This window comes from Chlorocebus sabaeus, chromosome X (assembly GCF_047675955.1).
Source record: "Chlorocebus sabaeus isolate Y175 chromosome X, mChlSab1.0.hap1, whole genome shotgun sequence".
Taxonomy (NCBI): Eukaryota; Metazoa; Chordata; class Mammalia; order Primates; family Cercopithecidae; genus Chlorocebus; species Chlorocebus sabaeus.
The window spans coordinates 28869275-28883093 of NC_132933.1; the positions used below are offsets into that span (position 1 = coordinate 28869275).

Here is a 13819-nt window from a genome sequence, read left to right on the forward strand (position 1 = left end):
CCACATGTTTTAATGGCATACCCACAGCCATAGTCTTCATGACAACAAGACCCTGTGTAAATGATTTCAGTTGGAAGGTGGGAAGAGGCCTTAACATCTGTGTAGCCTTACCTCTCCCCATCTTGGGCTACTGTTCCAACAGAGGAAGGGGACATGTTTTTCTTTTCTTCCTACTTTGCAAGTATATATCTTAACAGGCATAGAGAAAAGAAGTAATAGTTGTAGCAGTAGCAGCAACAGCAACAAATGTGAATATATGTCAGTCATCACTGAATTCTTTGAAAGAAAATTGGTTTCATAATCTAAATTCATACTGGAAATAATTACAATAATAATTATATTAGTAACTAACATTAACTGAATATGTCACATGTACCAAGCACTATACTAAGTATTTGACATACAATCCTGGTCTGGTACCTATGCTCTTTACATATACCATAATTAATATGCAATGCTTTAATAAATATATTTGGATACACTAAGAGGCAAGCCGTATGTCCCAAATTAGGTTGATACACAGTTACAAAATTGATCAGATAGCTTTCGTTTATAATGTGGATGTTGGTCTTAATGCCAATATGATAAAGTCCCTGTTTATTTGCTGTGAAAGGTATACCTATGGAGCACCACATTTCTAAATAGTAGTCATCGCTTGTTAGGTGGTATTTTTGTATATACTATTTAAAATGTTTCTGAGCATTCCTGACACTTTAACCGTTTATCCACAACTCCTTCTCTCATGGGGTTTGACGTACTGTAAGGGAATTATTTGAAAGACAGTTTTGCTTTCAGCTTGGCCCAGTGAATAAAGCATCAGATAATATTTGTGAAAGTCTTTGAGAGATGCAGATGAAATGTGTATCATAAATACAAAGCACTAATGTTGTATTCATGGAAATGGTTCTTCTTCACATCCTTTGCTCTAATGTCTGAGTCCCAAGGTGTTATTGCAATAGGTACTTTAGAAATGCATGCATACCCCCAAATCATTTTAGTATAGAGGAAAATGCAAGTGAACACAGAGTACTTAACTAAAAGTCATGAAATAGAGACTGTTATCTGAAGTGAAAGAAACAGCATAATAAGGAAGCTAATCAATAGAGAGTGTTTGGTGTGGCTTGGAGGAAGAGGAAAGGATAGGTGTCAATTGTTCTTATAGTGACTCATAACTTCAATAATAGCTTCTTAGAACTTTTAGAAGAAAATAAGAAAACTGAAAATTGTAGGAAAAAAATTCAACTATAATGCAGAAGTTTTAAGTAATCAAGTGTCTTGGAGTCAAGTAGATTATCCTCTTAGGCTACTTACTAGATGGCACTTGATTTTATAGATTTCGTTGGGCTCAATAATTGATCGTTCATTTAATAATATTATTTAGTGCTTACTATGTGCCAAGCACTCTGCTAAGTGTTTTGTACACATTACCTCATTTCATTCTCACAAAAAAACATTGAGATGCTTATTACTATCCTTATTTTACAAATGAAGAAACAAAAGCTTGAAAAGGTTTATAGCAAACTAATAGTAAATGACAGAGCTGTGATTTAAACTGACATAGGTCTGATTCTAATATCTGTAACTTAACCACTGTGTCATTCAAAAATGTCATGATGTACTTACTAATTTAAACAAGTTATATACAGATGATATCTCTAAGTAAGTAAATTAGTAGCAGAGAAAGTACTCTCCACTTGATTCACCTTATTGAAAACAAACAAATGAAACTAACACACTCTCCTCTTTGTCTTCTACTACTAAATATAAGGTGTTCCCTAAATAATTAGGTTAATTTCTCCTTTTCTTTGGCTTTCTCATCATTTATTTTGTAAGTTATAAGTAGGATGAGCCCTACCTTAAAGAAAAGTATAGTTCCATAGTAGACAGCACTTGACCTTTTATTCTGTACACGTAACAATTTTATATATATATATATATATATATATACCTTGACATGTAACCCACTTTGTATGTTTATCACTAGAAAGCCCTATGATACACTATGTTCAAAACTACCCAGAATGGGAAACATCTAAGCCCTGTATTGTAAGTACAGAAAAGAGGAAATTGCCCTAGTGCTGCCAGGGCAAGAATTTGAAGGTCAGGGAGCTGGACAGTAAGCCTAAGTGACATGGCTTCCTGAGTAACAGAATTATGCTTTACATAAGCAGTTTCCAAATGCTGATGAGACCGAGAGCATAAAACAGAGCAATCCCATAGTACTATGTTCTTTTACCCTGAGGGAGAGACAGCTCACTCTGTGTGGGCTACCAAAACCAGAAAATGAGGGCTTGTCTCCATGAAGTACAGGGGAAGCAAAAGGGAACCATGTATACATGCTTGCATTTTAATTTTATTTCTATCCTTCGTGGTGCTTATTTGCCATTTGGGAGTCAAGAAAAGTAAAAGCAAACTTGAATCAAATCCAGGTTGTCATCATTCCCATCCAGGAACCCAGATGACACTCTGTGATCTGGTCTGGTTCAGACCTCCAGTGTTAATACGCAGAAAGGAGCTTCTGTGCACTCATTCACTGATTTCAGGCACTACAAGAAGTCTCTCTGAGAAACTGTTTCATATAAGTAATGTATGTTTAATCCACTGTCCCTCTCAGTATCTCACCTATCATACAGACCTATCATCCATATGTATTTGCACAAGGTACATGAGTACCTTTTGAAAAAACTTACTTGAATGAACTTAACTAAGAAATAAATTGCTTAAGAGATAGGTTGGTGCAAAAGTAATTGAGGTTTTTGCCATCATTTTCCATGGCAAAACCACAATTACTTTTATACCAACCCAATACTTGCTTAAAGGACATATTTATTAATCACTACCTATGAAATCGTTTCTTAATTTCTAGGATTTCCATCTATATTTACTACTGCAGTCTCATATATTCATAGTTTCATTAACATGTGTTTTCATTTTTTTCTTCGTTTATGCAAGCTGACTCTCTTCCCCTTGAGATGAGCTAATTTTTTTCATTTTCCTAAGGCATCTATACATTATGTTCATTTCACTGGAGGGGAGTACCGGTATTCAGTGTTGTTCAATTCATTCTAATATCATATTAGCAGATTCCACTAATTTGCTTTTTTCTATTATTTATTTATTTGAGATGGAGTCTCGCTGTGTCGCCCAGACTGGAGTGCAGTGGTGCAATCTCGGCTGTCTGCAACCTCTGTCTCCTAGGTTCAAGCGATTCTCCTGCCTCAACCTTCTGAGTAGCTAGGACTACAGGCACGTGCCACTATGCCCAGTTAATTTTGTATGTTTTTTGTACAAAATTACTAAATTCCATAATTTAGTAGTTCAGTTTCACTATGTTGGCCAGGCTGGTCTCGAACTCCCGACCTCAGGTGATCCACCTGCCTCAGCCTCCCAAAGTGCTGGGATTACATGCCTGAGCCATTGCACCCGGCCTAATTTGCTTATTTTGATAGACATTTCACTTGATCTACTAGCAGACACATCTATATCAATAGATCAGTATATTTCCTAATTGAGCTGCCTTCTCACAACTTCATTAGCCATATTCTAGTTAATGAAGTCTCAAGTGCAATCTATACATAGTTTGAGGCTACATGTGAAAAGACATCATTACAAAAGAATTTATCAGATAACTTTTTTGTATTCTGGGTGATGTTCATCCCGAATGTTGCATTTTGTTTGGGGAACCATAAAGACCTAGTTAAATTGGAGTGAGTCCAGGGAGATAAGCAGTAATGTAATTGAGAAAATGAATCAGATTTTGAAGGAAAAATAAAATGACTTAAATATGCATAGCTTAGCATAAGCGAAGTTTATAAGATAGGCTTAGTAATAGGTCGTAATTTTGGCATATCTCCCAAAAATATCTCTATTTAACATTTCACTAAAATGCCATGTTGAAAAACAAGAAGATGGAAATTTGTAATAATGAATCAATCAATGAACATTTCAAGCAGAAAACTTTTCAGATACAGGCTGTGCCCACACAATGCCAAAACAGCTGTTAGGAATGTGAGTAATTCAGTCAAATCAGTTATTTGGCATCATAACACACTCTCACCCACCAGAGTTGCTATAACTTTTTTTATAAAATAAAACTTGATTGAATTCAAACTTTAAAATTTTGAATTCACTCAAATTAATTAGATTTGTAAATAAACAAAATAATAAACTTGTATTGAATAAAGTTATTGGTTGTGTGTGGGAGATATAAAGATGATTCAGACTCAGATCCTGATACAAGACAAGTGTATGCATAGCTTCAATGCAAGAGGGGAAATAAAACTTTCTCTCCTTCCTACAGAATTGCTACTTTCCTGCTCATACTTCTTAGGAGGCTCTCTCAGTAGCCCATTAGATGTCAGACAGAAAGATTGGTGGAAGCCAGTAGTGTTCTACCAGCAATCATTAAGATCATAATTCTGAAAACAAAAAAATGTTTTGGCCCCAACACATTTGAATAACATGTACATGTTGCTCATATGAGAATACCAGGACTTCTTTTTTTAATCCTTCCTATTTCCTTTTTTGTTGTTGTTCAGAGGGGAAAGATAAGCAAACTTTCGTCCCTCCCATGGTATGAGTAGAATCACTTTACGAGCATATGGATATGAAAATCACCTATGACAATTGCTTATAAGATCAGAGTTGTACCCAATTCCTGTCACTAGCTGTAACCCCAACCCCTTTCTTTCCCATCCAAGAAAGCACATCCAAATGCAACTCAGTGAGAGTGGCACTATTAGAGGCATCACCCTGAATCCACTCATCTATACTTTTTAAAAATAAATAATTTGTGAATTTCAGTCCTCTATTGTAGTAATAGGTGACCGCAAAACATTGGCATGTTTTGATCCTATAGTTGAGCAAAGGGCCAAAATATGAGTGAAATTTGAGAATCCTCTGGGTCTTGTGAATACTGCTATAATAGTGCCATCTCTTCCCATTATCCCAGATGAGGAATATGTACTTGTTTAGCTCCCAAGTACAGATGCCAGGGTTCCTCTCCATCACTCCATTAGGTGTCCATGGGTGCCCTTTGTTCTTAAAGTTGTGCTGGTGAAGAGGAACTATGGAGTACAGGGGATATTTCTTGCCAAATACCCAGACAACGGTGGTTACGAGAACATTTTCTTCAGCTTTTATTTGAAAAAAATTGGACAAGGGTGAAACCTTTCCAAGGTTTCCCTAGCCTCTATGCTTTTTTTATACTCTAGAATTTTTGACTTTTGCTTTTTGTTTTCATTTATTCTTAATATAGTGTGCCCTCACTATTTAACATATGGTAGCTTGAAAAATATTTTTTCTTGAAACTTTACACAGTTGTAATGTTTTCTTGATTTGTGCTTCAAACATCTTCAAACATTGAGTTTCATCTTTATAAATAACATTGGAACAAATTTTCATTCCTTGCTTTTTGAACAAATACAGGGTGACCATTTGTAATAGTGTAATAAAACTAAAGCCCTGAAAATGAAAACTTTATAAATATTCAGGATATCTCTTATTAGCTAATTCATTAAATGATGCACTGCCAATTAATTCATAACCCTCCATTACCTACCTGCAAATAAATAATGAACTTGAAGATTGAAAATAATTGAAATACCTACATAAAACTTTAGTTTGAGTAAAAACTAAATATGACATTTTTAAGGATCATTACTTTTTTATGTTTTCTTTTTGATATACTTCACTGGCTCATAACAGAAGCCACAATATCATTGTCAACATAAGATAAAACAGGGCAATTTTCTACTTAATGTTTCAGGGTACATAACAGATAACAGTTTCTTTCAAGGCTATAGTGAAAAGGCTCTGGCCAACCACTAATTTTAATTGCTAACTAATACTATATACTAATGTTTAAATATTGGCATGTAAAATTCCAAATTGTACTATAAAGTAGAGCTCTTTACCACTTTACTTAGAAAAATGACAATTTTCTAAGATAACAAATATATTGGCTTCATTGTTCTTTTTTTTAAACATTGCCAGACTACTCTGCAAATATTAGCAGAGATGTATCCATCTTGTATTTTCACAATCAAGAAAATTATGTAGTTTGAGCAATTACTACAATAATTTAAACAAAATGGCATTTACCACAGCCCTCCCTTTTTTTCTTGATTGTAAAGTCCTGGATTGTTTGTCTTAACCTATGTCAGAGAGTTGATTGAGTTAACAAACCAGCCACTTACTGGCGGAAATATTGAGTATTATGCCTGAGGTTGGCTGATTGTGCTATGTAAAGCCAATACAGTGTACAGCACAGTTGGATTCCCTCTATAATAGAGACAGGAAGAAATGGGCTGGACGAGGGCTGCTTTGTGAATCTTTGACTAATTGTTGTGCTTGCACAACAAATTGGAGAACAGGAAAAGAGATTAATTAAACTAGAAAGTAGAAAATTTGGACTTTCTGGAAGTAGACAAGCACTCCCTCTAAAGATGAGCATCAGCTTATAGAGAGACTAAAATATAAACATGAATTTCAGCACAAATATGTCAAAGGCTCGTAGGTGCTTTATTGTTGACCTTTATTTCCAGTGATTGTAACAAAGATCAACCTAACTGACAGAAATTAACACAGCATACTGTATCTTACCTGCTGGTTTAGTGAGAGGGCCATTCAAAGTCCTCAAAGGGATGTACTTGACAATCTGAAAAACAGTAAATAGTATCCAGGGCTGTGGGAGCCATGCAGAATGCAGTAATCCAGAACCAGATTGAGCCCATGGAAACTAGAAAACATTGTAATTTATTGTTAGCTTTCCCCCAGAGCCTCTGTGACTGCTCTCCTGCAGTCATCTGCTTTAGTTTTGAAATCTCCTCTCTATTTCTCTCTCCTTCTGACTCTTTCTGTTGTTGTCTGTGCCTCACTCATGCACATGCCCATTTATGCATAAGTATTTATTAAGCATTAGCTATTGAATAGACTTTATTTTACATTCTCAATCCAATGGTTTATTTAACTGATAAATCTGCTTTTAATAAAGGATGTTGGTATATTAATATTAAAGCAGTATTATTTGAGCCAGAAAAGTGATAAACTATATTGTTTATTTTCTTCTGAAAATCAGTTTTCTTACTTTTTTATTCTTTGAGCCTCTAATAACAATTACGAGGTTGAGAACAGAAATGTCCATAGCCAGATACACTTAAGTCTAATTTGATGATCATTGAGCACTATGAAGTTAATGGATATTAGCCATAACATGCAAATCTTAAAACTACCTGCTCACTAGTTACAAAAGCTCTTTGTGACAGGTAAAATACTATTAAGTAGTAACATACATTTTCAGTTAGTAGTAATAATTAATATTACTAAGAAAATATCTTCTCTTTGTTTTAAGCCTGTTTCCTTTTACCTCTACTCCTGCCTAGAAGGGGAGAGCAGCTCAGAAAAACAACCTCAGGAACCAAAGGCTTCTAATTGGCCTTGAGAGATCTGACATAAGTAGTATGGCAATAACCCTTGGTGCTCTGATGTTCTTTGCACATGTAGATTATATGGTCTTCAGAGACATTAATTAATATTGCCTCATAAGAGCTCAGGAAGGTGGTTAAATACTAATAGAGGCCCATAATCCCTTGTCCAAAACCTTTGGGGTCCACGTTTTTCAGAATTTAGAATTTTTCAAATTTTACAAAGGTGCTGCTGTACGTATACTGTATATTATATATACACCCACCCAGAGTGAGGTATGGGCCAGCACCCCTTAATAAAATGCATTAATACTTTCATAGCTAAATGTATGAAAATTCGCAAAATAAGATAAATAAATGAAGACTATAAATATCCTCAGATCCCTTCAGGTCAGGCTTTGCCACCAAAATTTATGAAATTAGATAAATAAGTTAAGACCACAAGTATCCTCAAAGCATTTCAGGTCAGGCTTTGTCACCCAATGAGTTAGGGAAAAACAAACTCATTTTTCAGAGATTCTTTGATTCCATAGTCGTAGATAAAGAATTGTGGAGCTACCCTTAGTCTTGGCCAATGAGATAATGAAACACGTAGTAAGACCAGGAAGTACAGACGTGATTTCTGACTCTCTGTGACCTTTTTCTAGAGCTATAGGAATATATGTGCCCCTTTTGACAACATACACTGCATAGTAACCTTGGAAAAAAACATATTTAGGGAAGGTACTGTCAGAGTGTCACTAAAGAAAAGAATGATCAATTTAGTACATGGATTTCAGAAAAACTAGCCATGTATCTACTTTGCTCAAATTTTTCAAGAAAAATTATCTATTTGGCATTACTGTAATACTGACAATATTCATTTTTAACAACTACAGAAAATTATTTTGCATGTACAGCCAATGCTGCTATAGTGCTTGTTTTATAAAGGTTAATTTGTTCCCTTGGTATTGGGATGTTTGAGAACAGTTTGAACTTAAGACTAATTTTGCGTTTGCATATGCACAATTCCATCTGTTAAAAGCACTAGATGAATGCAGAAAACTGCATACAGCAGAATGAACTGCATAAGAATACACAAAATGGGCACATGTATATACCTGAAATATCCATCAGATATTTCAGCTCACCACATGTGGATAGGAGCCTGTCCCATCTACATCTGGTATTTAGAACTTTCCGTCCTAGTCAGATAACTTTCCTTTTCACCATTTCACAATAACTCACAATTTACAACTCTTCTGACATCCACTTTCACAAGATAAAGTGTCATATTTGGTATGGCATTTGTGTATCCCTTAACCACTAATATATGAAAAACTATGCTGTCATTCTTATTAGGTTCCTTTTTTTAATGTGTCATTGATTATGTTTTTGAATGTTGCATCCCTAACTTCATTTTTTCCGTAACCCTCTGGTTATGTGTGATTTTGCATAGTGCAGTGAATTGCAGAAATGCATGCTTTGTCTTGTAGCCGAACTGACTGTATGTGTTAATGAAATGCAAGGGACAAAACACCCTGATAGACACCCTGATAAGATGCCACAGTATTTCTGAGCAGAGATACTCTAATTTCTTGTGAAAACTTTCTCTAACACATTATCCAAAATAAGGTTTATCGGCAAAAAGAAAAGAAAAGGCGGGGGGGAAAACTATGCGTGACACATTTCTTCTTCCACTTACCTTTTGGAGACAGAGGCGATGTTGTTTCTGAAGGCTTATACTTCTATTAGCAGCTCTGCCACACTTAAAATGTCTCAGATCTACAGTTTGGAGGAATTTTGCTCCTGAGAAATTATCTTACCAAGTTATTTTAGGACCTCAGACCTGAAACTGGCTACTATCCAAGTATGTTATGTGAATTAGACCTTTCCATCTGAAAACTTAATTTATTTTCAGAAAGCTTTGTAAGTATGTCTGGATATCTACATTTGCATAATCACCACTCCCCTCTTCTGCCTTCCTCTCTCTCAGGCACAGAAGTGCGTGGTTGCCACGTATATTTGGAAGTGAGTGTATGTGACTTTCAAACCCCTGGAATTGGTGTTCTAGAGCTCCTGACGCTGAACACTAATGTATTTTTCATTAGTGTTTAATGTTGGGAAATCCCATTTCCCGGAGCCCAAGGATTAAATTACTTCATATGGGAGGGAACAAGTGCATTCCCCATCTTTTTCCTGAGGTGAAAAGGAGAATGAATCTGAGATCATTTGCATTTCATAAAGGCTTAAGGTCTGGACGTATTCCACTCAGTGCAACAATCCAATATTGTGAAAGCGTTTAAAGACAATATGAACTAGTAGGGAAACTTCCATATATTTGAAATGTGGAAATAAAAATACACAGTAAAATAGATAAAAATCAAAATATCCATATATATTATATGGATATGCATTATATGTAGATAATCTAAATGACTAGATAAAGCCATTCTACCTGCAGCAGAAATGTTATAATAATACTATGATTGCACTTTTCAATGAAGTAAAATTTTTATCATTTTTCATAATAGAGTTGCAAAGATTTTGAGGTAATCTAGCAAGAAATAAATCTAGATGTTAATGAGATATTCTTTTTCTTTGGAGCAACTGTACTGAAGAGAAACCCGTTCTCTTGCACAGCTGTGCTGACAGAAACCCCTACTGATTAAGCTAGTAGCTGTCACACATGTTGTTTAGAGGGGTTCTGAACACAAGACCTCAAATTGACTCCTCTTCTTCTAACCTTGAACTCCCACCTTTTGCCTCCCTTCCCTCGGGTCATTAAGTGCTCTCCCACGAGTGGCATTAGACAGTAGATCTGTAGTGTGTCACTGGTGCTTTTTTCACATCGTGAAGAGGCATCATTTTAAGTACCTTCTTCAGAGTATCATTGTCCTTTGTCATAGCTCTGGGAGGCATTCCACTAAGATCTTCAAGGGGAAAAACTACTTCTCTGTCAATTGAATAGATAGCAAGTGGCTACAACAGAATGAGAGCCAAAGGAAACACAGAAGGTGGTTATCTGGGTCCCATGATCCAGTCAATCCCTCTTCTACTAGCAAAAGATTTTAGAGATCTTGCTCTGTACCCAGAACTTTGCTCAATGTCATACAGCATACAGGAGAAGTAGAAGGAAACCTTATTCTAAGAAACATGCAGTCTATTTTGGGAGAAAAGACAAAACACATAGGATGTGATGGGGATGCTATAATATTGCCAACACAGGGGTCAAATTTATGGCAAAACCAGTAAATGTTAAAGTCATAGAAGAGAGTCATGTTTATGTTCCGAAATACCATAACGGAAAGAGTGCTGGGCAGAGTACTGGGATTTCAGATAACATAACCTGTGGGGGTGGGGGAGAGTTTTAAGTTCAGTCTATCTGTTAAAATGTCACTTAATTTACAAAAGCACGTGGAGAAAAAGAGTAAAGGAATCATCTGGCATGGGCAGGAAAAAGTATACAAGTTGAATGACCTTGAGCAAGTCAGTTCACCTCTTTGGGTCTTGGATCTCTCATCTGTAAAATGGCGAGTGGAGAGAGGCAAGCTTAACTAGATGATCCCTATGATTTCTTCCAGTCTTATAATTTTATACTTTTACACTTTTATTACATTCAATAAACAAATAGTCAACAAAATGCATGTTCAAGCGCATTTTACATGAATTAAATTTAATTGTTAGGAAAAGGGATTATTATTATTATTATTATCCTTATTTTACAAGTGAGGGGTTAAAGCTTCTAAAGGGTGGATGCAGAACTTAAACCCAGATTTGCCATACATCCCAGTCCAAGTCCTCTGCACTTTCCACTATGCTGTGTTGCATACCATTACACCACAGTGCCTTCCTTTCTACATTTAAGGAGTCATGGTCAAAGAGAGAAGTGGACATAATAAACCTAACTGAAAAATCAAGAAAATGTGGACAATTCTTTGTCTCTAAATCTTATGAGGGAAAAGAGAACTCATATTACAGAGATCTGCAATACAGGGAATGAAGCATTAGCCAGAGAGTCAGGAGATGTGAGTACCTAGTCCTGGCCATGCCACTAACTTGCCAAGTGACCCTGGACCTGTTTTCTCATTTGCAAAATGAGAGCATCTCCAGAGTCCTTTGGGTTTCAACATTCTGTGCTTCTTTGAGTCCCCAAAATGGAAAGCACACTTCTAGTTATGGTTATAAGTATGAGCCCAGAGGTTTAAAAAAAGTTAATGAGATGTTAAGTATTTGTGATGATTTTTTTTTAGTGGACATGGGATTTGAGCTGGGCCTGGAATAATGGGGGTGATTTAGGAAATTCATGAAGCATTTTAGTTCTTTTTAAATATACAAGAATAGCTGACCATCTAAAGGAATCCTTTATATAAAATGAATGATCACCACTCCCTTCTCTATCTATCTTTTGTACAATTCAGATTTTCATATAGTGAGTTTATTTAAAGGGAGAGCCACCTGTGCTAGAAAATACAGCCAAGAATTTGTCATGCTCTTGGGAGAGTAATATTGTTTTTAAAAATAAAAACCATGCCAATGTCTTTAAAATTCAAGTTTGAAGTAAAAAGATTGAAAGAAGTGATTTTTTTTTTTTTCTGTGATCAGCCACTGCAAAGTGGGCCTCAGCACAAACCAGCTGAGCCCTTTGCTAGGCATCGAAAGCCTCTGGCGTTTTTCTGCTTTTCAACTCTCAGTCATTTGGGAGGTGGGACAAAGCCATGCTGTCTACAAAGTTTATCTAGAAGGTGCTGGTGTTACAAGAAATCACTTGACATCTATTATGTTTCTCCTGTGGAAGAGAGGTGGCTATCAGCTACAATAGTGATTTCTTTTTAAAGGGGTTTAATTGGGGTATTTCTCATGGGCCAAATTCTAACTCACTGTCTTTACGTGTGCCTGTCAGGAAAACAGTGGAAAAATACTAAACAATAGCAACAACAGAAGCCTGAGGACCGCTGTCCCAGGCTGCCCCTCTGTAAACAAGCAGAAAAAAATCTGTTTCCCTGCTGCCTAAGCTGCTGCTAACATGGCAGAGCTCCTAGAAAGGTGTGGCAAAGGGAAAAAGGTGCAGACTGTGCTTTGTATGGCCATGGAAATATGTATAACAACTTGAACAAACTCCTTTTAGCCTACCTTTTACAAATAACACTCTAAGTTGGGGGGGGGGGCGGCTGGCAAAGAGATTAGTTTCACACAGCCAAGTGACACACTCGTGAGCTGTTTTTCTAAAATATGGATTTGCTCCTGTATAGGCAAGCTCACATCCTTTCCTGGCGTAAGCCAGAAGGTGGCCTTATATTTTTATTTGAAGTGCCAAATGATCTTCCTTGCAACAAATTTGTGCCTTTTGCTAGTATTTTCTGAAGTGAGAATTTTGCAACTGATGGAAATCAGCTCACTTCTATTCTGTAACTTGGTGTCTTGTTAATGATTTATTTGTTCAGTAGCAGAAACTATGACAAATGGTGTGAGGCGGCCTCATTTACTTTTTAGCTGCTATAGCCCTAAAGAATTTATATGTAAATGCAACTGCAAATGTTTTAAATTTCATAAGCATGCTGCACGTGCCTTTGTAAGTTAAGTGGCATTTTTACAGATAGACTGAACAACCTCCCTCACTCCACAGGTTTTATTATCTGAAATCCTGGTAAGTCTGTCGTGCTAGTTTCCCTGACTGCCAAGTGGGAGAGTAAGTCTCTATTTTGTGTTTCTCTTCTCTTTAGATGTGCAGAGCAGCCCACACAACCAGTTCACCTTCAGACCCCTCCCGCCGCCACCTCCGCCTCCTCATGCCTGCACCTGTGCCAGGAAGCCACCCCCTGCAGCGGACTCTCTTCAGAGGAGATCAATGACTACCCGCAGCCAGCCCAGCCCAGCTGCTCCAGCTCCCCCAACCAGCACGCAGGATTCAGTTCATCTGCATAACAGCTGGGTCTTGAACAGCAACATACCATTGGAGACCAGGTACTTAAGCTATTATTGATCCCACTAAACTTAAGTATTGGCAGAGGATGGTTCCACTGATTGCAGAAACTCATTTCATCACACACATCTGCAGAGACACACAAATGCACAAACAGATACATACCCAGATGCATGGGCAAAAAGGAAGACCCCTTCACAGGCACAGATGTGCAAACAGACACACACATTTAGATCCAGCCACAGACACAGACCAGAGCAGATACACGTGAAAAGATGAAGCCGCAGATACATAAACACCCTGCTGTCACATATTCACAAAAACATAAAACAAAGCAATTATCTAAGCTGTCACTGAAGCCTCAAAGTGAAACGCAATTGTCCCTTGGTTTAAAAAACTACAGTATTACAGGAAAACCCAAACACAACTGGAGGAGGAGTGATCATTCCTATTTTATTTATTGTAAGATTCTTTGAAAAAATAAGCTGCCTTT

The 13819-nt window shown here is 36.7% G+C and overlaps 1 protein-coding gene across 1 annotated transcript in view; it reads left to right on the plus strand.

The window, feature by feature from the left end:
- TENM1 (teneurin transmembrane protein 1) overlaps window positions 1–13819 on the plus strand; it is a 497338-nt gene that overhangs the window by 114252 nt on the left and 369267 nt on the right. The window contains exon 2 of the mRNA XM_037988761.2: window positions 13127–13367. Coding sequence (XP_037844689.2) covers window positions 13127–13367 — 241 coding nt within the window. The remainder of the gene's footprint in view (window positions 1–13126; window positions 13368–13819) is intronic.